General features: G+C 32.1%; 2 protein-coding genes across 2 annotated transcripts in view; one reads left to right on the top strand and one right to left on the bottom strand.

The window, feature by feature from the left end:
* Positions 1-2,784, bottom strand: part of acj6 (abnormal chemosensory protein 6) — a 30,632-nt gene extending 27,848 nt beyond the window's left edge. The window contains exon 1 of the mRNA XM_013323765.1: positions 2,680-2,784. Coding sequence (XP_013179219.1) covers positions 2,680-2,784 — 105 coding nt within the window. The remainder of the gene's footprint in view (positions 1-2,679) is intronic.
* Positions 2,785-20,040: 17,256 nt separating this feature from the next.
* On the top strand, positions 20,041-22,959 carry LOC106126244 (uncharacterized protein CG1161). Its single transcript, XM_013323766.1, has 5 exons — positions 20,041-20,194; positions 20,597-20,715; positions 20,829-20,943; positions 21,058-21,183; positions 21,404-22,959. Exons 1-5 carry the CDS (start codon positions 20,135-20,137, stop codon positions 21,548-21,550), a joined length of 567 nt encoding a protein of 188 aa, XP_013179220.1. The 5' UTR covers positions 20,041-20,134; the 3' UTR covers positions 21,551-22,959.
* The last annotated feature ends 2,526 nt before the right edge of the window (positions 22,960-25,485 follow it).

Below are 25,485 nucleotides of genomic sequence, written 5' to 3'. Positions count from 1 at the left end.
CTGGCCAGTACTATAATGGCTGCCTACGATGAATAAATCGTGGACACAAATGGGGAAAAGTCCGTTCTGTTTAAGTGACCGCTAATGTATACTTTGAATCGATACAGCCCGGGTTGTATCCAGTGGGACGCTATCACATGTTCCACTATACCTGCAGGCTAAATATCTATATTTAAATCCAACCATTCACTGAAGTATTAAACATTACCGCGCCATTTATAACTTTAACCAATGATTTGCAACTATAAATTAACTATAAATATTGTCTTACTATTGAAAAGAAATAACTTTTGGTGAATTATTTCTTTAAATATAAAGATGAAGATTTTTCATGTTTTTGTTATTGTAGATAATCTTTTACTACTTTAAATTATTCATTACAAATAAGGGTAGTTAATGGATATATTTTTAATATTATAGAAAATTAAATAAGTATTTTAAATAATAAATTGTTTTGCATATTTGCTTACATTGTAATAACTCTATTAGACTCATTGAATATAATTTGTACTAAAAGATTTTACAATAGACCCATTATATTAACAGATATTATAATTGAGTTTTATGTTTAGATATAAAACGATAATATAACTCATTTTATGAAACAATAATTTTGTCCATTATTTTTTGCTTTTATCCATTTTTTATTATGTGGGTTAGTGAAAAACCCACAGAAAAAGTATTAGTAAGCGGGTTTTGCAGCAACTACGCTCTTATTTTGTGTTCTAATTTGGAAATTATTAGAAACAATTGGAATCGCGTACGTCCAGTGATGATTCCGGTGATTAATTGCCTCATACCAAGACGCTATTTTATAACCGCAATTTTCCACAAATAAGAAAACGGTATATAAATAATATACTTCAACAACATCATCAGCACACTATTCGTCTCCAACGAGGGGCTCGGAGCCTACCCTAAGTTAGGGATCACTATGCCATAGTCAACCACGCTGACCAAGTGCGGGTTGATTGACTTCACACATATCTTTGAATTTCTTCTCAGATATGAGCAGGTTGCATCACGATGTTTTCCTTCACCGTAAGAACGTCGGATAGATGTACATCGGAAATTGAAAAACACATTGGTACATGGCGGGATTCGAACCCAGGACCTGCAGATTGCAAGTCAAGTTCTTGACCCCTTAGCCACCGACGCTCTATACTTAGTTTTACTATAATATTTAAAGAACAAAAAATGTTCCCTTCTTAATCAGTGGATTCACGGTATTACTAAAGGATGAAATACTCTACTCTGCGTAACTCTCAATACTTCACTAAGGGACGATCGTTAAGCCTTATATTAAACAAATAATTGTTAAAATAGCCTCCTAGCTATTTTAAAAATTACTACTATTTTTAGGCTCCTGAATTCGATAGTAATTCAGTCTTAATTTAAGTAATATGAGAAAGATACACGGGTCATTCAGAAAATTGAATTAAATATTTTTTAAAGCTAATTATGAAACGTATACTGTTTAGTTGATACTATGTGTTTTAAATGTATATTCCTATATAAATGCTGAAATCCTAAAGTAATATAAAACATGCTGAAACAAAAATAACGAATATTAAAATGTGCTCGGTGAAACCTGAAAGAAAATTTATCAATTTATAAATAGATGCATAGTTTTTAGAAATACGAAATAATTCGATGCTTTTTAAACAAATACCGATTTTAACAATTAGAAATAATAATAAATTTCAATTGTATTATACAATATATTTTTAATTATTAACATAATGCTCTTATTTATAAATATCTTTTTTATTAATCAACAATCAAATTACTATGCAATTTTTGAAATTTGATTCTTAAATATTTCTTCGATCTTTATTTTTTTTTTTTAAAGTAATAAATATTTTTCTTTTAATAAAAAATCTATAAAATTTATGATAATATTTTTGCGAGTTATATCAGTATCTTTAATTTGTTAGAATTAATGAAAATATTATTTTTATAACAGTTATGCTACGCCGCTACGCCGTAGCCGTCGGCGTAATCCGCTTGATTGCTGAACTTTCATGCCATACTGAGCATAGATAAAACCTTTCTTTTATCTACAACGTACGTTTTAGCGTATTTTTATTTAAACTTTAATAATTTTCTTCAACATTAAACATTCAGTCAAATAACTAAACATCTCTTGTTGTTACAAAAGTTAATAAAGATTTTTTATTCGATAAATTAACTTTAGAATTATATAAAATATCTTTTTTTCCCTAAATAATTTAAAATTTCCCTAACAATAAATACTGAGCAAGGTAACCGTCGGGCTCATTACAGACGTAGTTTTCGCCGAAAGTCATTTTAATTGAAAAAAAAAAGGTCTAATTTAAATGTTACTTAGTTTTTGAAAGGCCACGATAAAATTCTCTATGTATTCTTGTGAATCTAAAAACTATGCATCACATAATACTTCATTCGCCGAAACAACAACAACACCCCCCCATGGAGCTCCATGTCACTCGCAAAGCTTTTGCCAGCGGAAAAATAGATACAAATCGCAGAGCAATCAAATAAAATAAATACAAAACAAAATGTTCTTGCCGCTCCTGAAAAGTAAAAGTCATTAATAACCTATAGCCTGTAAACAAAGTTTTGTTTTGATCACGTGGTACATGACGACAGAATATCTGCAGGATGCAGATGAGCGTTAGGTTAGTCAATGGTACTCACTGATGGGTTGGGGACGCAGCGGCGGGGGTCGCTGGTGCGGTACGTGGGACTGTACCGGCCCGGGAAGCAACCCGGCGGCGCCATCAGGCCACCGCCGGACTTCATCTTGTCCGGGGAGTACATCGCACATGACCCCCAAGGGTCGTCCTCCAACTTCAACACCTTGGAGGGTGAGTGATACTGGCGGTCGAAAATCTTGGCGACTTTATCGTACTTTGGGGTTGAAAAGGCGACGCGTCGCCGCGACCGCTACGTGCGCCGGGTGATGACCGACTGAGCCGGGAGGCTTGTGACGTCACCGGCCACGCCCTCGCCCCTCCAGAAAGCCCTCCTCCGAGCACCCCGCGCCCCTCACACGCATGTTTACGTCGCCGCCGGCGGCTTCACGATTAAGTGAATTATTTAATTGGTCCATTCACTTCTCGTGTCTGTTACCTTTTCACGCTTCTAACTCCGAAAGCCTGATGGATGAGACGTGACGCGATCGGCACAATCCCTAATTATGCCCTAATCGATAGCGAAAGGTAACATACAAGTTTTACCGTACATGTAAGTACCAATCGTGTAGGTAACACCGCCTGTCACACTTCTGCCTTTGTCGGTCTCACGTACATAGAATCCCCGTAATTATATTAATTTTACTAACACCTACTAACTGCCTGCCTACTGTATACATACGTAAACTGTTATAGAATAATTACTGAGTGAGATAACATAGTTAATTCTTCATCTAGGTAATCTATATCTATACGTTTAATAAAATTGGAGTGTCTGAAAGTAATATAAAAAATAATATGAAAAAACATATTTCGTGAACACCGTAGTCAAGGTTGTTTACAATGAAAAACCGATTTTTTAAATTCTTTGTCTGTCTGTGTTTCTGCAATTGTTCCAAGTAATATTAAAAACAGCTGTACCGATTTTGGCAAAACTTTTGCTACAAGGTAGCTGATATAGGCGAGAATAATTTACGCATTCATAATTATTTATGTAAAAAAATAACTTACTGATAATACAGTAAAAAAGCATGTCTGATGGTTTTTATGTCTCTACGATAAAATAATAAGTTATTTGGAGTTACTTTTGCACTAACGATGTTATTTGATTATTAAATATTTATTGGAATGTATACGTTACTTGTATCAGTAAGTACGTCCACCCGTAATTTGGTAGGCGGAATATTTTTATTTGCCGCGATCGTGACATACCAGTCTCGCTACATTGTGCTACGAAACAATAGTATTGGTTACGATTAGTATTCGTAACATTCTGCTATTGAAAAACCTTAAAACATATGTTGATATCTATGTTTTTTCAAAGACAATAAGAGAAAGCATAATATGTTACTGTATACATAATTGTTGACGGAGACTCACGGTGAGATTGATTTTCTTAAATATGTCACTACTTATATTATAACAAAAAAAAGTTTTCTCTACTTAAATATATTTTACGAAAATTATTACATTTTAATTCAACCTGAATAAAAATACTGGAAGCCCTTTAGTAGGTGGCACCTGCACTGCACCGACCTCGTACGCCCGTGGAGAGGGTAGCGTTATGATACGTGATATGTATATGCAAAATTAGCAGAGATCATAACCCTGCAAACGGACGGATACATGTCAAAACAAGAGCAACCCTTCTCGTAATTATCCGAGCCCGGTCGGCAGATGGCGGGAGTTTAATTTTTCGATTTTGGCCGGCCGTACATTATGCATGACGCTTTTATCGCTCGCTGTGGTTCCTTCGGGAGTATACCGCGAATGAATTAAGGCACAAGCTTAAGCGGACTACATTTTTGCATTTGTAATATGAAAGAACTTTAAATAAATGACGCGTTACTATTTGCAAAATACAAGTAGAGAAAGGGCTTTAGACAGAAATTTAACAAAAAGACTCGTTTTATCTTAGGTTACAATAAACGTTTTTTTTTGGATAAAGATATATTTTCATTTTTCTTACTGCATTTTACTTAATAAAGTTAAATTATTGTTTAGTCAGCAAATTATTTGCATCACTATACCCAGAAATGTATTTACACCCAGGCGATTCACAAGTATTCCATAAAAAAAGTATGTATTATAGATTACATTTAAAACATGATCCGCTGTAAGTTCGTAACAAGCACCAACAGAACACAATGTACCCTTTTTAGGGTCTTGTAGATAGACGCGGAACCACGGATGGGCGCAGACAACGTTTCGCAATAGCAAAAAGCAATGCACCATAAGGTACTCAGTTCGTCATAATAATGCTATTCATTTATGTCTTAAGTATTATTATTTTAATACACAAAATACAAAGGTACTAACAAAAACAAAATAATATATTATATTCGTCCAAATTATTCCCATCCTTGCTTAACCCCTTTATCGATAACAATCAACAGATATGAAGATGGTCTGGTAGCGTGCAATATTTCTCCCACATTCACATTTTTTTATTACTGATCAACTAAGAAACATAATTTAAAAAAAACCTCAAAATACCTAACCTCTAAATCGATATAGCATTATCCTTGTTTGAAGGTCATAGTTTAAATAAATTAAAATATAGTACAATAACTGGCTATGAAAATGTTATTGAAGTTAAGTTCAGGATCATTACGAACAAACAAGTGAAGAACATCAATAGCCAGCGTGTACGTGGAAAATTTACTTTTAATCGTTTGACATCGAACTAGTTTTGGATTAAATAGAAAAGGGTCTAATCATAAAAAACTTAGACAATATTTCAATTGACATTTACTAGAAATCATGATTGTTGAAATATTATGACTGTTATAAGTAGGCTTCTGAAATGCGATGTTTATAAATAAATATCAAAATGCTTTTACCTAAACAATTTTGACAGACAAAATATCCATCACCGGCGATCAAATGGTTAAAACACTTGTTTAACTATAATAAAAAGTGTCTGACAGTTTTCTTACGATAATAATAAAATGTAATAAAAAAAATTAAAAATCCACATACAAATATTACAGTGAAAATATGTGAAAAACATAATAAAAGATGAGTGTTCATTTCATTAAAAATTTATTTTTTAACGTTTTTTTTTTCGATATGTTTTTAAGCATTAAAACAAAACCTAACTAATTTTCATGTATTAAACAGTTAGATAATATATAAAAAGAAATGAGACAATAGTAGGCTACGTTACATAGAACGGGGGTACCAGCTTCCGGCGGATGTGGCCGCCCCCCACCCCCCACAGCTCCGCCGGAAGCGTACGAGCCCTTCCGACGAAAATCGGCGTAACGATTGCAAACAAATTATATTAAATCCTCTTATACGATTATACTTTTTTACACAGAGATAAAGCTTTGGTTTACGTTGTTTTTAATACTTTTTTCTCGTAAACACATTAATCGACCTATAAACTTGTGGTAAACATTTTGGCCACAAAATTCACACGTATTTCAGAAATGGTATTTAAAAAGTAGTATTTTAAAAGTTTTCAAGGATTACTCTGCCCTGAGAAAAAAACCATTTATTTACGTATACATAATACTAAGAAGAACACAAGCGTGTTGCTCGTGAAAGATGTTCCTTATTTAGATAAGATTCTAAAAGTTGATTAGTGATTGATACTTCTTGTTAAAAAATATTTAAATGGTGTCTTTAACTCTCATTTGTCCCCACAGAAGGTGTCAGCAGCCTAAAAAATTGAGGGGTGACTATGCCACAGAAAGCAACACTGGTCCAGTGCAGGTTCGCTGAATTCACACATATCCTTGAAACCTCGGCTAAATATACATATGAAATTAGAAACACATTGATTGATGATGTATAGATTTTTTAGAGCGCCAACAGCCTAATGATTGAGAGTACGGATTTCCGATCACTAGGTCGGGAGTTCGAATCCCGCCATTCGACTATTGTCGAAACCATATCCTATCACAAGCCTAGAGCTTACTTGGAATGATACAAGAAATATTAGTAAATCAACAAAAAACTGCTAATATTTTATTATAAAAATAAAATAAAAAATATTTCAAACCGATCCGGTCAAGCGCTTAGCAACTGCGCCACCGACGCTCTATGGTCGTATTGTCATACATGTATAAAAATCTTCCCCTAGAACTTAATTGCCGTGTCACTTGCATTTGTACATATTATCATCCCATTGTCTTTCATAAATCAAATTTTACACTTTGTATAGACCTAGAAATGTTCTAAATTGTAATATTTATAACAGAAATAATTTTCTTTTATAAAAGTGGTCGCGTCTGCCAACGGTACTCACAGGGATGGAGGTAAAAGCTGTGCTCGTGAAAATGAAGAAATATGTTATTCGCGTTCCCTCAATTAAAACCATAATTAACGTTGTATTAAAAGCGAGCGCTAAACCCAATTATTACTTCCTTTTATTGTTATTTTATCTTTATTTACTGCTTTTGTAAATTAAACGAATCAAATAAAATTATCACTTTTGTAAATAAAAAAAAATTAAAATTATACTGTATTATGCCCCAAAAATATAGTTGGACTCTGTTTAGTTAAATAGTTTAACCCTTTGAACGCCGATAAAGAATATTATGGAAGTCAAAGTGTTTATATGTCTTACCACACTACTTTCGGTATAGGTATTTCATAATTTCTTGGTTAAGAACTCATTTCGCAAGTCTACGCGTCAAAAATCAGCGCCGTCGTTATAATCACGGTATAAAAAGGTTGACGTATGAATAAGCTAAAATTTATTTGTAACGTTGTCTAATTTTTTTTAGTAAGGCCCACTTTAAATAATACAAAAATATACGTAGGGCTTAATTGTTTATCTGAACGTTAAAGTGAGCATGTCTCAATTTGTATGATTGGAGGTCACGTGCCGTCGCATGGCCATCGAGGGCTCGAATTATTTTAGTACACTATTGGGACTCTTTTAATCTATTTATTCACTTAAATTTGTGTTACAGTAATACAATAAAATATGCTCATTGAACTGTAATAAGAAACTCGTCTGTCTAATTAAAAAAATATCACTAATAGAAAAACATCCGATAAAGCTCTAAACGAAATCTTAAGTGATTAAATATATCGTTGTCATTAAAACTAATTAATTTAACGCTTATTATAATATAAAAAAATACTTTGTGAATGTCTTTTCACGGTTACTTTAACTGTGTCTTTCACGTTCATCCGTACCCGCAATTAAAATGGACCCAAAGATTTCGGTACAGATAACATTAAGATATATATTTTTTTAATTATGATACTTTTAACGCATTTGCATACATGTTGACTACGTACCGTAGAAATGCAATGTGGATTTTTTCTTTTTTTTTCAAAACCAATTAATACATAAGCATTACTTAGTTAAGGCATGACACGGGGTTGCATTGAGAGCGGATGAAACTGAAGGAGAGATAAAAGTCATGCGGTCTCGAGGGAGAAAGAGAACTCGCCACGTGGCGTGCCTATAGCGAATAGATTAGTTTATCTATCGCAAATAGATTAAATTTCTACATTAGACTTACGAGATAAGTCCACTGTGTGACCCTTCATCTATGTTCGTCACATTTAATTGCCTTTTGGTAAAATTGCATGTTGTAAAAAAATCCTGTTCCACTGTACTGTTTAGGTACATCAAAAAGTTGCCATTTTATATATTTACTTCATTTTATGTACCTAAGTATCTACATGTAGATGTCTTGTACACGATTCGCAGATAAAATATGAGTTTACGTTTTGTCTGTTTTCAAATGGACTTGGCAGATGCAACACAGATCTGCAACCTTACACTGCAACTGAAAATAATTTCTAACTTTAGGTTTTAGTTGACCAATATTAGATTTTTTATTTTAAGAATGCAAAACATATAAATGTTAATGCATAAATTCAAAGAAACAAATTCATATTTGAGTGTATAAATTAATCAAGTAGAAAATATAATAATAATAGATAACATTTTACAAATTTGTATTCCGGCGACAAATAAAGTTGATATCAAAAAGACCCCGCTACAATCGTCAACAATTAGCGACCTGACATCAAATTGTCATGTAAACTTTAACTGATGGGTTACAATCCAGAGGCACGTGTGAGCCACGCGACGAAATTTAGGGCTTTTACCCTAACCAATAGACGCAGACCTCCGTCTTTTATCGATTTGCGGTAGACTCGTACTGGATTATAAAGAAATGTTAACAGTTGCATGTCGTCTGTAACTGGTCACTATTGAAAGGTAAGAGCACTTACCTAGTATTTCTTTATTCTTGTAATTTTTGGGGTGAATTTTGTGTTTTGTCAGAACTAGACGCGGACGAAACATAACAGGGCTGTTGTAACAATTGCTGTTTCCTGTTTCTATGCGTCTCCTGTGAGTAATGCGGCCTCTGTGGAAGCAAGCATCACATCTGCAAATAAGTATATCTACGGGCAGCGGCCACTACGACTTGCTCTTTTGTTACCATAAACAATGTTTTATATTTTACACCGTTCCATTTTGTAAATATTTAATTTTAAATTTTGTTTCGGTGATGAGTATGAGCTTCAACGTACTCCTTGATTTTTAGGTTTTTCTAGTTTCTTTCCCTATTCCTTACATTTCTCCTATTTGCTTCTTGTTCTTTATCAATTTTGTGAATAATCTATCTGTCTCTATAATCTGTAATCTTAACCCACTTCTTTTAAGTTTTATAGAACTTCAATTACAAAGCGTATCATTAGATGCGATTTAACATCAATAAAATAAAGCAATGAAGGTAATTCTACTGAATGTTCAGTGACGACTCGTGCGCATTAAAATTCAAGTTAAATGGAGTCTAAAGGGAATACCGGGTAGAGGCCAGTTTAACCGAATTGTTATCCGTAGGGCTTAATTATGTCTTTGCGAAGGAAAAATGTAGAATAATTTACGAGGAGAAACCTAAGGGACATTCTCGCGGTTTTACTATGGATGTACACAATTTAAAAATCTCTTACATAATATGAATTTATGTATTTTTAATATTGTTTCAGTCAAACATTTTATAATGTAATAAAGAATGTTTATACATATGTAATGTAATATTTAATGATGATGGCCTTGAATTGAGTAATTAACTCCCAATATTAATCATTATAATAAATAAATTAAAACGGTATTTAAATCTTTTTCTTTAAAAAAAATTGGATTTAAAATGATTTTCGTCATGGTGTTTTAGCACAAACCTTTTACGAATTTAAACAGTTTTTTTTTCAATTGACATTGTAATGTAATAAATTAAAAATTAGATTAAAAACCACAGTAGCTCTTATAAATTGCCCAAAAACATGGCAACTTAAATGATGGGAGTTGTTTAAGAACCAAAAAAACAAGTCACAAATAAACTGTCCAATCTCCATGCCGTAAAATTGTACCGTTTCCCCTCTCTCGGTTCCAGTGATTTCTTCTTAATATTTTATTTACGAGATTAAGACGGTCTTACAGCCGGCGCATCGTTAGAGCCACTTTTGTCCATTACGTCACTTTATGATACTATTTGGCGCGGAAACTTCCAGCACCGAATAAAATTGTTGACAGTCCTATGTTGCCCCGCGAGAACTCGACAAATTGGTTTTTTTCTGCACCAAATGAGGATCTGTCGAAAGTTTTTCGGATAAATTTGTCGTAATGTGTGAATTGAGACGGTGTTATCGTCAGTCAGCTGCGAACCTTCTGTGGAAGTTTTATTTTTGGGTTATGAAAATTTTACAACATTCAGGTCTTCGCCGTAAAAACTTTTATAGAAAGGTTATATACCATCAAGCGATTTTAAAATTTAAAAAATCTTATTTGTCTCGCTTGAATTTTAATCTAATTATGTGTGTACATGATACGGATAACTAAGATAGCAATTTACAAAAAAAATATCTTCTTAAAATTTTCTTTATTCCATGCGTTCCAATATGGTGGGTTTAAATATATCTCTTGATATATTATAACATATCCATATCATAGTAAAAATAAGCATATAGGTATTTAAATATGACACAGGACAAGTGCAGAAGTGGTAATAAATAATCAAGTAACAATAAACGTCAACAGTACAAACAATGATTATCAGAAAAACTACCCTAAAAATCTACTCATACAGTATAGGGTACAGCAAATAGAATTGAAATAACAATAAAATTAGAGTTGAACACCGACAACATTCCGCCCATGCGCTTACCAAGGGTTTGAGTCCCAGCCCGACAAATGGCCCAGCAAACCGTAGAACAACACCAACCCCAACTAGATGCCGCCGCCAGAATATTGATCAAGCATAAATATACTTTATTACGATAACAATAAATGCCAAATAACTCGCAAGCTACTGAATTAAAAGTTGCATAAATACTAGTATAGAAATAAATTTCGGGGCGTATAATCGATTATGTTGTATTGTATCTCTATACCCATGGGATCATACGGCTGAGTGCTCAAAAGGATAAGGGTGATTGTTTGCTTAAAATATGTTACTTTTGTTTACGAATTTAACTATTATTAGCACTCGTCAATCAACGCACTAATGAAACATCAAGCAAATATGTTATATTTTAAATATTAATTATATTCAAAAATGTACAACAAATTTTAGAATCTACCTTTTATTTATAATTATTTATAAAGTATCAAATAAGTTGTAAGTCTTATGCACGATTAAAATAAGAAGATAGCCGTTAATCTACGCTATTTATCATAAGCTTATTTAAAAAAATAAAAAAAATAGTTTCTGAAATCCGAAACGATATTCTAGATAAATCCAAATCACATAGTTTTACCATAATGCCATCATAAGAGAAATGCTCGAAGAAAGTGTTCAATGTGTGTTAATAGCCTTTTTTTCCTCTATGTTAGTTAATACTTCTCATATATAAGAATAAGAAAATCTTCCTGTTTAAAATATTTTTTAAAGTATATTGTCCCTAGTAAATCTCTTTTGAGGTTCCCCAAATGCTGTAACACAAACATCATTACGTCACACCTCATTATAGACAATCGGTACTCGAAATCATAAGCCAATTGTATCGCGAACCCAAAATAAAAGTTATCTTCAGTCACCTGACAATAAAAGGTTGGTAGCACTGGAGTGCAAAGCCGAGATCAAAGCGGGCCTATCTAAATCCGACTAAGTACATTATTATACCCGTAAAATGTCTGCATCTGTTGGTTTTTTTGCTATTAGATACAAATAAGCATTGATCTAGCTGGTCACCCCTCTGCAATGCCAATACATCCGTCGCGCGCTAATGTCGCCTTTGAAGAGGATGCATTAAAGGTGTTTTTTTAAAGTCAGCATGGTAAGTTATAGTTCAAACGATATTAAACTTTGTGTCAATAGAAGCAGAGTTCATGATTACATCGATAGATTTACGTATACTGCCCAATGGGTCAAATCCTCCCTAATTCAATTTCCACTTGTGCCCCTGATCTGATTATTTTCGGTGCAGCGGGTGACGTTTCACTGTTGCTTACAACTTACAGCTACTCGCCTTAAACCACTTGTGCGGTGGTAACTTTCGCTATTTTTGTTAAAAAAGTAAACATCAATTTGATGACCAAAGCTAGCTTTTAACTACCCTTTTATGCCTGAGTACAGAGAAGATATGTTTCGAGTTTTATTTTCAAATTAAACGTAAAAGATAAAAGCTGAATCACAAAACAAAATAACGATAAAGATTCTTAATTCAATTTAAATAGTTGTAAATTTAAGTTGTTTTTTCTTCGAATAAACAATAGTAGATAAGATATGTATGCACTAAAACAACCGATTCAAGTGACTTTATTTTTTTCAAATAGAAAGCACTTTTCCAATTTTTTTTCTGTGTATTGAACATACGTTCTTGCTATTCATTTTTCACGAATTTATTAGAGGTGTAGTGAAAAAAATACGTTGCAATATGAAGCAATCGTTAGCCTCAAGACAGAGTAAACTTTACAATTCACTTAATTTGCCGCGAGCGTATTTGCGAGTCAAAAATAAAAACAACATTTGCACAAGCCAATAGAGTACGCAATAAAAAATTAATTACATTTTTAATCTACAAAAACGTGCGCAGAAGGTGAACAACATGGATGTAAAATACCTAGATAACGTTTTCGTTTAACTTTTTAAATGTAATATAACTCTCTCTCTCTATCTATCTGCCTTTGCATCCCACATGGTGGTGGAGTCAACTAAATGTAAATGTAATATAACTGTTGTCCTAAAAATATGAATACGTATTATTGAATTAAATTAAAAAAATTGTTTTCTATTCTCTGAACTGTCCTTGAAAATGTACACCCAGTTTTTTCATTGCACTGGTAATTTTACTAAATAACTTAAGAATCTTTACCCGATAATATACCTCCTTTGTAAAAAATTAAACTCTTTTCGGTTTTTATTTTCTTTTATTTTTACTTAAAAATAGTTCTGTGTCACATCCAGTATTTAAAGGACTACATTTGTTACAGCCCTCAGCGACCCCAGGCGTATACTGTGGGCCCTAATGTGATTTTATAGGGACCATAGGATGCCGATTAGATGGTGCTAGTGAGGGGACTTAAAGTTCCTGGCCGCCCATTCGACGGTACTCTGTGGTAATATAATTTTATGATCGGATACAACTTATTTTGCCAGTTTCGAAAGTATTATTAGGAATCCAAATATTGTGTAGAAAAAATTAAAGAAAATGTTACAGGATTATTCAAGCAACCCGGAATTTTATTTGGTGTTTATATTACATACTTCTATGCAAAAAAGACGGTGTATTGCATTCGATAAAAATAGCAACACTTCATCTAAAAAATAAATAAAATAAAGAACAGTAAATATCTAATCTTTGTTCTACATTACAAGCAGAAATCGAATTATTATTTCAATCGAATACTTATTAAGAAAACGGAATAAAATTTTAACCTTTCGTTGAGATTTTCTCAAGTTACTTCTTACTTTTATCTCAAAGATTCTGATCCCACTTCTTTTAAGACGATCATCCCATCAAAGACTGTTTTCTCAAGGCCGGGAATTAGTACTATGTGCAATCTCAAAATACGAATATTATATAATAAAATAATACTTCTTGAAAAAAAATATTTGACTTTTGTTAAAGTTTTTTGTAATGCATTTAAAAAAAAATAAGTTAGTCTTATAAATTATTTTCTTTGATAAATTATAGGACGGTAATGTGTTTCACTGGTATGTACGAAATATGAATATTACATATGTACCTATGTAGGTTAGTCCTTTCATTTATAATTGTCTACAACCTATGTGGATTTAGCGATGTCAAATGTAGAGAAATTAACGTACAAACTCTAATTCATGCCGTAAGAAAGCAAGCATGGAAGGAATAAAAACAATTCATTTAATTTTAAAATGAAATTTATGTTTTTGTTGGATTTTTAAAGGCATATACTTTTTCCGGCGTCGGAAGAACTGCATGCCAGTCTCATAAAAAGTGTTCAGTGATTTAGGGACGAACATCAACATGCATAAATTCCAATCGAATGATATAATTATTAAATTATTAAAGAGTGACCACAAAAATACTTATAAGTATTTTACTGATTAAATTAATGTTAAATAAATTCTCTAATACTTATACAATATTAAGATCTTTGCATAAATTTCTTATGTAATTTTAACTATGTGTTTAGAGCGAGTTATCACCGGGGGCATACAAGTTATAAGTAATTCCATTATTAATGTACACAGACGTAACACTGTCATACCGTGCCGGGTTAACTTGGCCCCGAACATAATCACAATAACAGTAACAACCGGCCGGAATTATGTACAGGATGATTCAAATTATTAAAACAAAAACATTGTTATCTCTATTTTGTCGAAAATAACAAGGATGAAGATAAGTTTTATTCAGAGATTTTAGCCCCACGATTAGTCAGTTAAGTTATCAATTAATTTATCAATACAGAGATTCTAATATTTTTATACAAACTATTTTTATAACACCATTAAAACGAAAATATTTTTTTGACTAATACTTGTAATAAAACAATATTATATATATTTTACGTTACGGTACGTTTTATATATTCCATAGGGAAAAGTCATCAAAAAGGATGAAATTATTTGAGTTTCGAACATACTAGTTACTTGATACATTGCTCCTAAATTTAAAACACCCTATATCCATGATGTTCCTCCAACCCTTTCCCAAAAGTAATCATCATCGGGACTAAACTGCAATCAAAAACATACCAAAAACTGCTTCACCGAGATGCTTGTTAATATTACAACAGCTATCGAATTAGATCGCGCGCTGTTAATCACCCACCTCACTCCCTCCAAGATAATTACCTCGCAAAACAACGGCTTTAACCGAAAAACGTAATCTAATTTTAATTTTAATAATGGCAACCCTTTCGGGAGAGCAACTTTTGAATTTCCGTTTTTAGCGGTTGCGTTTAAATTAATGTGTATTTAGAACCTGGCCATAGATATGCATTATCCATTGCGTTAATAGAAAAAAAATATTGAATAAAGAATGTTAAAACAAAGACAATCACTTTTTTTATTTAATAACACCAAGATCTGATTCTTAGTCGATAACACTTCTTTGTTCTCATATCTATTACAAAAAATTCTGTCTAAACAAAAAAAAAATTCTCATTTCCTTACCTCGATGAACTTCACTGTTCAGTTAGAGTAACTAAACAAACAATTGTGTCGAAATAAAACAATTACAACTACAATTAATCTGTCGTAATAAATACAAAACATACCCTTCACCATTCTGGAGCTTCGGTAACAAATTTTAAGTCATTTTCTAGATGAGTGTAATAATTTTTGCGAAAAGGGTCAAAATAACGATTCATCTTTCTTACCTCTGCGAGACAAAACTGAGTTGCGCAACTCCACTCTCATTGCTTTGGTAATTTGTTAAAGTTAACGCACATAGCGACCAAGTTAGGGTAAACTGAGCCAACTTAACAAGAACCATGGTGCTCGCCTAAATATCACACTTCAAAGTAAAATACTTTTTCTTTATAGGACCAAGGGAGGTCTTTTATGAACAGTCATGTAGGAATGATGATTAGAATCATTTATCATTTTAATACGAGTGCTACCCCTTGTTAATAGGTTGTCGAGGGAATTAATAGACTCAACATTATTTTCATTGTCAATTTTGCGGGTTTACACTTGTAATTGTGTACAGTTAGCAAATGGTACATTAATCACAATCATATCGAGTTTACAATTTACGATATAACTTATTTATTCTTAGTATAAATTTTAACATATCGTTTAAGATAGGATTTTAATTGTGTTTCTATTAATAGCCTTTTGAGAAGAAGATGAACACACTGATTAATTTCTATCACATTAACTAAACTACTTAAGAGGGTTTTATCGTAATTATTATTGTTTTTAACTATGAAAATAGATGATTTTTGTCTACATTGTCTTGCGTATAAACATAAACAAATAAAAAAATATGAAATCTCTGTAGTACCGTAGACATTTGTGTCTATGTAAGACTAAACACATATTTCTCAAAGTCCATGAAACATGCAAAGCAGTCCCCGTGCTCTTTGTATTTTATACGATATTTTGTCATCTGGCCGCGCTATCCGAGGACGTGGCTCGGGTGCGTAAAACGATGAGGACTTTTAAATAACTTATGAAAAAGAGAAAGAATTTTCTTCGATATATATTATTCGGAAAGCCGAAAACTTTAACTATGAATACTGTGTGCACATGACGCTTTAAACAAGATCCCAGTTATCTAAACCGATACGATATTTATTTTTACCCACAAGACAACTGATGCCCTTAACCCATTCTGCGCGGTTCTGATATACCTCTCTCCCCTTCCATATTCATACATCTAGCATATGTAAATAGGTAGGAATTTAACGTAACTAGGTCTAGGTAAGACGTCTCATATAAAATGTCACTAATTTACCTCGGCCAATAACGACTTCGAAGTAACAATAATTGTACAATATTACTAGAAAGAAGGGAACTTTCTTTCTTTGAATTCATGACATTATTTTATTACTGTATAGTCCATTTTGTTTAAGAATATATTTTTTTATAAGTTAGTTTAAAGAATCGGCTATATCGGAATGTTATCTGGTGTTAACGAAAAGTTAAAACTGAACAAAACAAGTTTACAGGACTACCAGCGCCATCTTTTGTCAAAAAGTATGATGAGTTAGAAATAGCATAGATTTTTATACTTATGTACAAAATCAAGTAACAAAAAAATGAAAAAAGCAATATATACATATTATTATCATCATCATTTATGATAATCAAATCTATAAGCTCATTTAGGTACAATTACAATTCTTCTGCTTAACATTGTCACTAAGATTTATGTAGGTATTACGTTTTCTACTTTGTTTAAGTTTCTGTGATTAATAAATTAATCAAAAAAATCACTGTCTATATCCATTATTAGAAATAATCGTTTTCAAGTAACGCAAAGCATGATCTGTATCAATCACCGAAGACCAAAAGTTTTATGTACAAATTCGACAACTAAATCAGCAACGAATGAAATGCTGTTTATCTTAGTTGTGTTTTTTAAAATATGGAAATACATAAGACTGGGATTTTTTTTCAAAATACTTGCCTACAATTGTAAAAGCAGAAGTTACTCAGCAGCCAAGCTTCATCATACAAAACAACGTACTTTCACTTTTATATTCTTGTCTGACGACTTATTTATACCTCGCATTCTTTCGCGTTCTCATTTCGGCGTAGAGCCGTATGATCGCGCTCGGGTTTCTTCGCTTTTAAATTAAATAAATAATGCATACAATTTGTGCGCAATAAACTTTGGAGGTGTAGGTAGGTAGTCTTTGCGTTGAATTTCGCGCGCTCGCTCCATTGGGAACAATAACGGCTGGGTTGCGCTAAAAAGCTGCTTTAGTTTTCTCAAAATTAAACTCGCAAAAATAATAGAAAGTAAGTCATTTCTAGGGAATCAATTTAAACTCTGACCAACTTCCGAAAATGTACTTAAAATAGTCCACGAGTACTGGTGTGATTCTTACTCTATTTGTAGAAGTTTTTGCTAGGTTTTTATTATTGGTTTGAGCTCCATACAAAGCTTTTTCAACTATACACACGGCTCAGTTCCAAATGTAATAACATGTTTTATGGCTCTAGTACAAGTTATAATAAAATTCAGTTTTAATTTAAATCAACTCGTATAAGATAATTTCTACAGTTCAATTTATTGATACTGTAAAATAAAATAAAATAATGGAATAATGTTTGTTAGAAGTAACGTTTTAGTGCTCCGACGGCGATACCTAAAGGTGCGCTCACATTGGCGTATACTAAAGCATTGTCATATTTCCGAGCACGACCCCAAGTTTGAATAGCAGCGGTCTACCTCCTGTGTGGCTACTTCCTTTGTATAGTGTTTACAATACATAAATAGTAAATAAGTAGGTCCTGTAAACAGGCTTATAGGAAAGTTTTATTACTGTAAGGAACAAATTGTTGACGTTATTTTTTATAATATACAATAATACAGCTTAAAAAGTTTAAACAATGTTCTAACGGCAAACAGCACTTTTGCAATATTTTTTATGAGTGAAATTTATGAACAAAAAATCTAAAATTAACGGTATACGTGAAATTTAGATGTTACTTTGAGCTATCGCCCGCGACTCTGACGGTGTTGAAAAAAAAACCACATAAAATATAAAAAATACAGACGAATTGATAACCCCCTTCTTTTTGAAGTCGGTTAAAATTATCCGACTACATTAATTAATAATTATAATGTGCCTTTAGAAATCAAAAGCATTCCTGAAATAAAGTACAACGAGTAAGTAAAGTTCTGAACAGCTTTCGTTGACGAAGTGGGAGGTAAGAAATAGACCTCTGCCGATCATTATTTTTTGATGTCTGAAGAATAACCACATGGTAACAAAATATATACATAGAATTAGTATAAGGGATAATAAAATAAATATGCAGAACATAATTAATTATGAGTAATTAGTTCTTAATTAGCAACCTTAATAAAAAGAAATATTTGTTTATGACTTACATTGCACACTCTTTGGTATTCTATACCTTTTTACTTGACATATACTCTTTGAAATTTAGACATTTCGATTTCTCTCTATCGACCAGGGGGTGGAAACTTAGAAGAAGGACGGTTTGTATGGAAAGTGGCGCCACCTTTTATATAATCGTAAACATCATTTCATCTCATGGCTGAGAAGAAGCATCATTTCTGTCATCGAGTCATTCATGTGTCATCAAACCGCTACGTTTTTTCGTATTTCTATTTCTGTTCTTGTATTCTTAGTTAAATGTTGTTTAATTCATTTTGTTTTTAATTAAAATGTGTTTTCGTGAAAAACGACGCTGTATGCAACTGTGTTTTAGATGGACTGATTATGGTAAGTTACAATTCAATAAAAATTTTCATGTTATTCCCATACGTCAGACTCATTTAAACATTTAAATATTTTCGTATTTTGGTGTAGTTTTTAGCACCACAGTGATTTATACTTTCCGGTTATCATATTGAATGGTGCCCTACTTCTAATACATTTTACATATCAGTTCCTATACTTGACAGGAAATCACATTCTGTTTGTTTGTTGTAGGTGCACATATACACGGTTTCCCCCTTCCTGAGAGAAGGTCAGTGAAGTTCAGAAAATGTGTGCCAATCACTGGAATTATAGAGCCATAAACTGATGTGTCTGAAATTAGTAGGTGGGTCCATGTGTGTATATGTAAAAAATATATTTTTTTATTTGTAATTTTTTATTGTAAAGAAAAATCTGCTTGCCTATGTTGTAAGAGAATATGTTCAGAGTGTTTAAACTCGCAAATAACTACAAATTGCCAGTTGCCAGCTTGCATGTGACTGAAAATATTTTGGGGGTTGGTTTTAATTACAGGGTATGCATTTTTTTGTGACCGCGCTATACTATTTATTACCGTAAATGTAATTTTCAAATATATATATTAAATATTAAAATATTGAGCTGATATCTTGAAAGTCATTGATGTATATGTACTTGCATAGATTTAAAATTAAGTTATGTAGAAATATAATAAATAATGTACAAAAATATAAAAATATTTTGTTTTTATTTCCCCAATAATAATAGGATCATTTTAATAGAGGTATTTCATAGAAGGCTACTTGATATCGGCTCACTATAATAATAACTGATAAGTGGGTGTATTTTTTTTGAATATTGATTTAATGTCAATTTTAATTTCATAAATTAGATTCCCACTTATAAGTTATTATTATAGTGAGCTAAATAAGCGTGCCTACGTATATAGATACCAAAAAAAAAAAAAATTAGTTCAGCGATTATACGCATGGAGCGCCACAATCGCCGCGGATCCACGACTTCGTGCGAGTTGCCCCTCTTTCTATAGTATACTTATTATACTCTTTGCTATCGACTTTTCGTCGACGAATCAAATTATTTCCATTACTTGCGAACTGCGTACCTGATTTTTACAATCTTTGATGTTTAAAATTTATTAAAGACTTTTATGATGTATTTTAAATTTGTGATATTAACATTCACGTTCACATTCATCGTTTTCACATCCGTAAGTAGTTAATTTGAATTTAATTTTACGAAGGAAATATAAAAATGTAATTGATGTGAGGGTAAATGCATGTTTTCCAATAATCTGAAAAGTATTTTAGTTGAAGAAATGGTATTTTTCTTAGCTCGAAGGATTGTTAAATTGCTCCACTTATTGCAACGACAATCTTAACAAAAGCTGCTATTATTGGGTCGTTTGTAAAATGATTGGTTAACACTTGTAACAATTGATATGACCTGTATATGATACGAACCAGAACAAAGGTGCATAAACTACTTTTTCTAGTAGTCTTTTTCTTAATTTGAGGATAACAATATGATTCAAATATAAGTTTTCGTATTGCATATTTATTTTTACATTAACTAGGTAAAACTGTTAATAATTTCAAATAAATTTTTTTAGGCCCAATCTTATGAGGATAAGCGATGTATGTGTGTATGCCCAAGCCCAGCAGCTGTTCTCAATAATACAGCAGGATCGGACCGCAAACTCTACATTGGAAATGTACCACCAAACAAATGGTATTCATCATTTGGTGTGCTTAATTATCTTTTAAACACATTATAAAAATTATTTTGTAGTAGCCAATATCATATAAAGAAAAATACGCCTTCTAATTTAAATATCCTTTTAGCAATTGTGATGGTGTTATCCTGCCCCGAGTTGGAGAAATAATAAAAGGACGAGAACAAGAATTTTGCCCGCGCTGTGAATGCAAATATGAAAGTAGGAACACCACAATAATAAAGGTTAATGCAAATGTGCTGCTATTTTCTAGCAAATAAAAAAAATATAAATATTATGACACTTCATTCATTTGAGAGTCATGTGCTTTGTTTTTTATTAACAATCTTTTATTACAGGTTGTAGTAATTATTGTCATCTGGGTAATAATGCTTTTGGTGGTCTACATGGGATTCCTGATCTGCCTTGATCCACTTATCAATAAGCGAGCTAAGGCTTCTTATCAGGAACACACAAATGAAGATGTAAGCGACATTCTTTCTTTAACATTTTTGCTGCTCAATAAAATATAGTGTCAAGTAACTATCACTACTTGAGTCGGATGTACTTGTTGTTTTTATTATGGGCATAGTACTTATTAAAATTGCATAACGAAACTTAACTTCTTGCTTTTAACTTAGCCTTTAGTCATTAAATCAAGTTAAGTTATTTCAAATAATCTCAATTAAATTCTGATAATTTCAGGATGAAAGCACTATCAGTGGACCATCACAGCAACTTGGTGTTAGGGGCAATGTCTTGAACCGTGTCACTCATCAGCAGGACAAGTGGAAGAGGCAGGTCCGTGAGCAGCGCCGTAACATCTACGATAGGCACACAATGCTCAACTAGCGACCGCTTAAACCGTGGCATGTATTGTACATCAAGCCATAGTATTCATTTACATCACTAATGTAGCAGCCTGCACCATCCAATCATCCACATCACAAAAAGTTTTTCAAAGGTAAATTGGCAATCAAAATAGCTAAGTAGTTTTTACAGAAAAATATACAATAGTTGATCTCAAAAATAACAGCTTCAATATTTGCTTACACATATATCACGAGCTAGCAGTAGGGACTATGGTTTCCGCAACTCCACCTCAGACGCGTATTTTGCGTATTATTAATCTACACTGTTAACATTTATATTATTACAATGTATTCTTAGACGGTAAATATAAATATTTTTTAAACTATACAATAACCAATGATGTAGATGCCTTAGAGCTACCACGCTCAACCGATAATGTGTTTGTAATGTTCCATAATAGTATTAAAAGTTAAAAAAAAGTCTGTGGAGTATTTACCAACATGATATATGGATTTTGATAATTTTTTAACACATTAAATATTGAAATTATTATGCACCTTAGTATAGCTATTTACTAAATCTGTTGTCTATATCACAATTTACAGTGTACTATATAAAATTTACTCCTAACATTAAATGTATATTGACATATTTGGTAGATTCACACTTTCATACAAAATCTAGTGTAAGGCTTTATTTTGTGTGTGTACTGTTGAGTACCTATATATTGCCATTCCAAGTCCTAATTGAATAAAAGGCCATTAAAATTAATACCTTATTACCATATAATAGTGTTGTAAACCATTTATTACAGTTTACATGCAAAAATGTAGTAAACACATTTTGGCAACACAAATTAAATATATTTAATGTGATATTGACTTTAAGCCAAAGTAATAAAGCATGAACTCTTTAATGCATATGTTAAGTCCTTTCAGGATGCATGCCTTCTCTTTTCAAACAAGGCATTACTGATGTTGTTTCATTATTGGTGATAAAAAGTGTAGCAAGTGTGAAAAGGACAGATGAATAGTGCCTTTTAGTGACTCCAATTATTGAGTGATGATCGTGAATCTACCAAATTCTACATCAATGTTGTTATATGAATTATTTTTTTGATTGATTAATTAATATATTCCAGTATCGTGGAGTATTTTTCTATAGCTATTACTGTTATATTCTTTCACAATGTCACTAAAAATGTCTCATGTTAAAGTGAACTTGTGAGATCAGTGGCAATAATGTTTCTATAATATTTTTACTATGTGAATAACACCAAAAAAGTCGCGTAATGGCCATTAAATTTATAATTAAATTATTATAAAGTGATAGAATATAGTCTATAGTATTTTATGCATTGTCAAGCCAATATTCTAAAGCAAGTGTCTCAAATGGTTGCTTTATATAACCAGCATGTACCTCATATGCAATATAGAAATAATACATTAGATGCCTTATTAAATGCTTAATGATTACCTATATTAAAATATCAAGCAATATTATATCTAAAATAATAGTTAAATAGATTAAATAGTAACCATAGCAATTACTAGTAATAGACTATTTCAACAGAGAGAAGTAATCAATTTGTCTTTCAATGTTTGTGTAATTTGAGCATAGTATTTTGTTATATTTATATACATTGAAATAAAATTTGTAATTCGCCTTTTTAAATCTATATATAATCACTATATACTGCCGAAATATAAATCGTATTTGTATAACATAAATGTAGCTGAATAGAATCTTTGATAGAATTTAAAATGTATAAATTCATCACTTGTTTATGATTCCATACTTATGTACTGTAATAATCAATGATTTTCGTTAGCAAATCATTGATTTTTACCTGCATACAAAAATGAGTGCAGTAAATTGTTGATTTACTAACGAAAAATCATTCAATATCATAAAAACTATTTCTAGTTTTGTCTATTTCACCTGTTCACACCATTGTAAGGTAGTTGTTATTCTAATCGCACCAAATGTTTTTACTAATATGTATATTCATAAGACATTTATAGTAATTCACATTAAGCTTAAATTATTATATTTCTTATAACCATAAAGATTCTGGTCACATACATACTATAGTTTGGAGATGAATGCAACAGTCATGGAGATATGTCTCCATAACTGTTGCATACAAATAGAAAAGACACAAAAATTGTAACTAAATCCAAGAAGCCTTTAACTGTGCCTGTTACACTTTTGGGAGTACAAATGACACATCATAATCGGTCAAGCTATTTCCATGAAGATCACATACATGCAATATGCGCATTGTTTCGCGACCTCTCCTGCTGACCATCTCTCGTAGCTTGTTTATCCACTCTGTGCAGTTCTCGCCGATGTGGATAGCTGTTTGTATAGTGGTGTCGAGAGCGGTGCATATTTGGTCAGTCCAGCGCAAGGGACGACGCTCTCTGGGTCTCCTTCCTCGTAATGGTAAGTTTTTCTAGGTTTTTCAGGGATCATCTACTGACGTGACCGAAATTTTCCAACCTTGCCGCTGAGCGATACTGTGGAAAGACTGTGACGTTCAGCTCTTCTAGGATCGAGTCTTGTCCTGTTTGCAGTCCACGGTATTCTCAGTACTTAAGGATCTACGTCTCTGCTCCATAAAGAAATATTGAGATGATGATCAGTAGGACCAGACTTGACCTTGGTTCTTTTAGTGTTTCTGTCATTCCAAATCTTTAGGAGTTAAGTCTTTGTTGTCTTCCCCATACCGATTCATTGTACTTCGCTTTCAACTGATCCCTCGCTGCTTGTAGTCGATCTCATTGACAATATCCATATCGTGGCCTTCAATTGCACCAATTTGGTTAGAGTGGTCCATGATCATGACCTATGTCTTAGCTTTATTTATTGACATACCTAGCTCCTGACTTATGGATTCCAATCTTATGAAATGTTAAAGTTATTAAAAGGATAAAAGTCTAATTAACAAAATATTAGTGCCCAGTAGTATACGACGTTAAACAATTATCACCATAATGTATTTCAAAATTTACGATAAAAATATTTTGTATTTGAACTTTGATAAGTGTAGTAAATGACTATATTTTTCTTTCTATTGTGGATTTAAGTAAGCATTAAAAAACAAATATAAATGTAAGAGAAAAAGGGGAGATACAAAAAAGTATTTCTATTATAAATTGAGATCTTGATTATTTTTCTAGTACCTTTTAATGATTAATCCTATGTTAGTCAGATTTTAATTGCAACAACTGTTGTATGATAATTTATTGGATTGGACATAGTTTTGAAAATGTTATTGAAACCAAGAAAAAAAAGTCATTTTATAATTCTAATCCTTCTCTTTTTTTTTGTTACTTTATAATATTTTATTCAACACATTTATTTAGGACGATTTTAATAAATAATGACATGAAATAATACTGATATAAAATTGAATTTTAATTATTATTATTTCTTTTATTACAAATAATAATAAATGCAATTCATTTTTTTAAACCTAGAAAAGTGCATAGGTTACTAATAAAACAACACTTTAACATTTCAATAGCTTATTTCACTATGCCCTGTTTTACATCACTGAGGTTTTATAACCTATTCTCATATACCAAAATTTAAACACATCTCTGCTTGGATAAAATGCATCATTACATTCTCTTTATTACTGGCCTATGTTATACTTGCAAGATTGTTTACAATAACTGCACGGCTTTACTGTAGTGTAGATGGCGCGGCTGTAGCTCAGTAGGATGCCGTGCCACAATGGTAATTGTGAGGAGGCATGGCACAGCCTCGAGGGATATAGCATGGCACTATGTGTGGGTAGATTAGGATTAGCCTTGGCTTGGCTTTGTCAAAATGGGCAAAATTATTATATAGCAGGATTTTTTCCAATTGACTTTGCACTTTATTTTTAATAAGATCTAAATTAGATGTTTGCTTTTTGTGCCAACTTCAAATACATAATTGCAATATTACAGTATTTAACGTTT

This window comes from Papilio xuthus, unplaced genomic scaffold (assembly GCF_000836235.2).
Source record: "Papilio xuthus unplaced genomic scaffold, Pxut_1.1 DF825017.1, whole genome shotgun sequence".
Classification (NCBI taxonomy): Eukaryota; Metazoa; Arthropoda; class Insecta; order Lepidoptera; family Papilionidae; genus Papilio; species Papilio xuthus.
The sequence above is the reverse complement of the archived record's forward strand: the minus strand, read 5'-3'. Positions and strand labels throughout refer to the sequence as shown.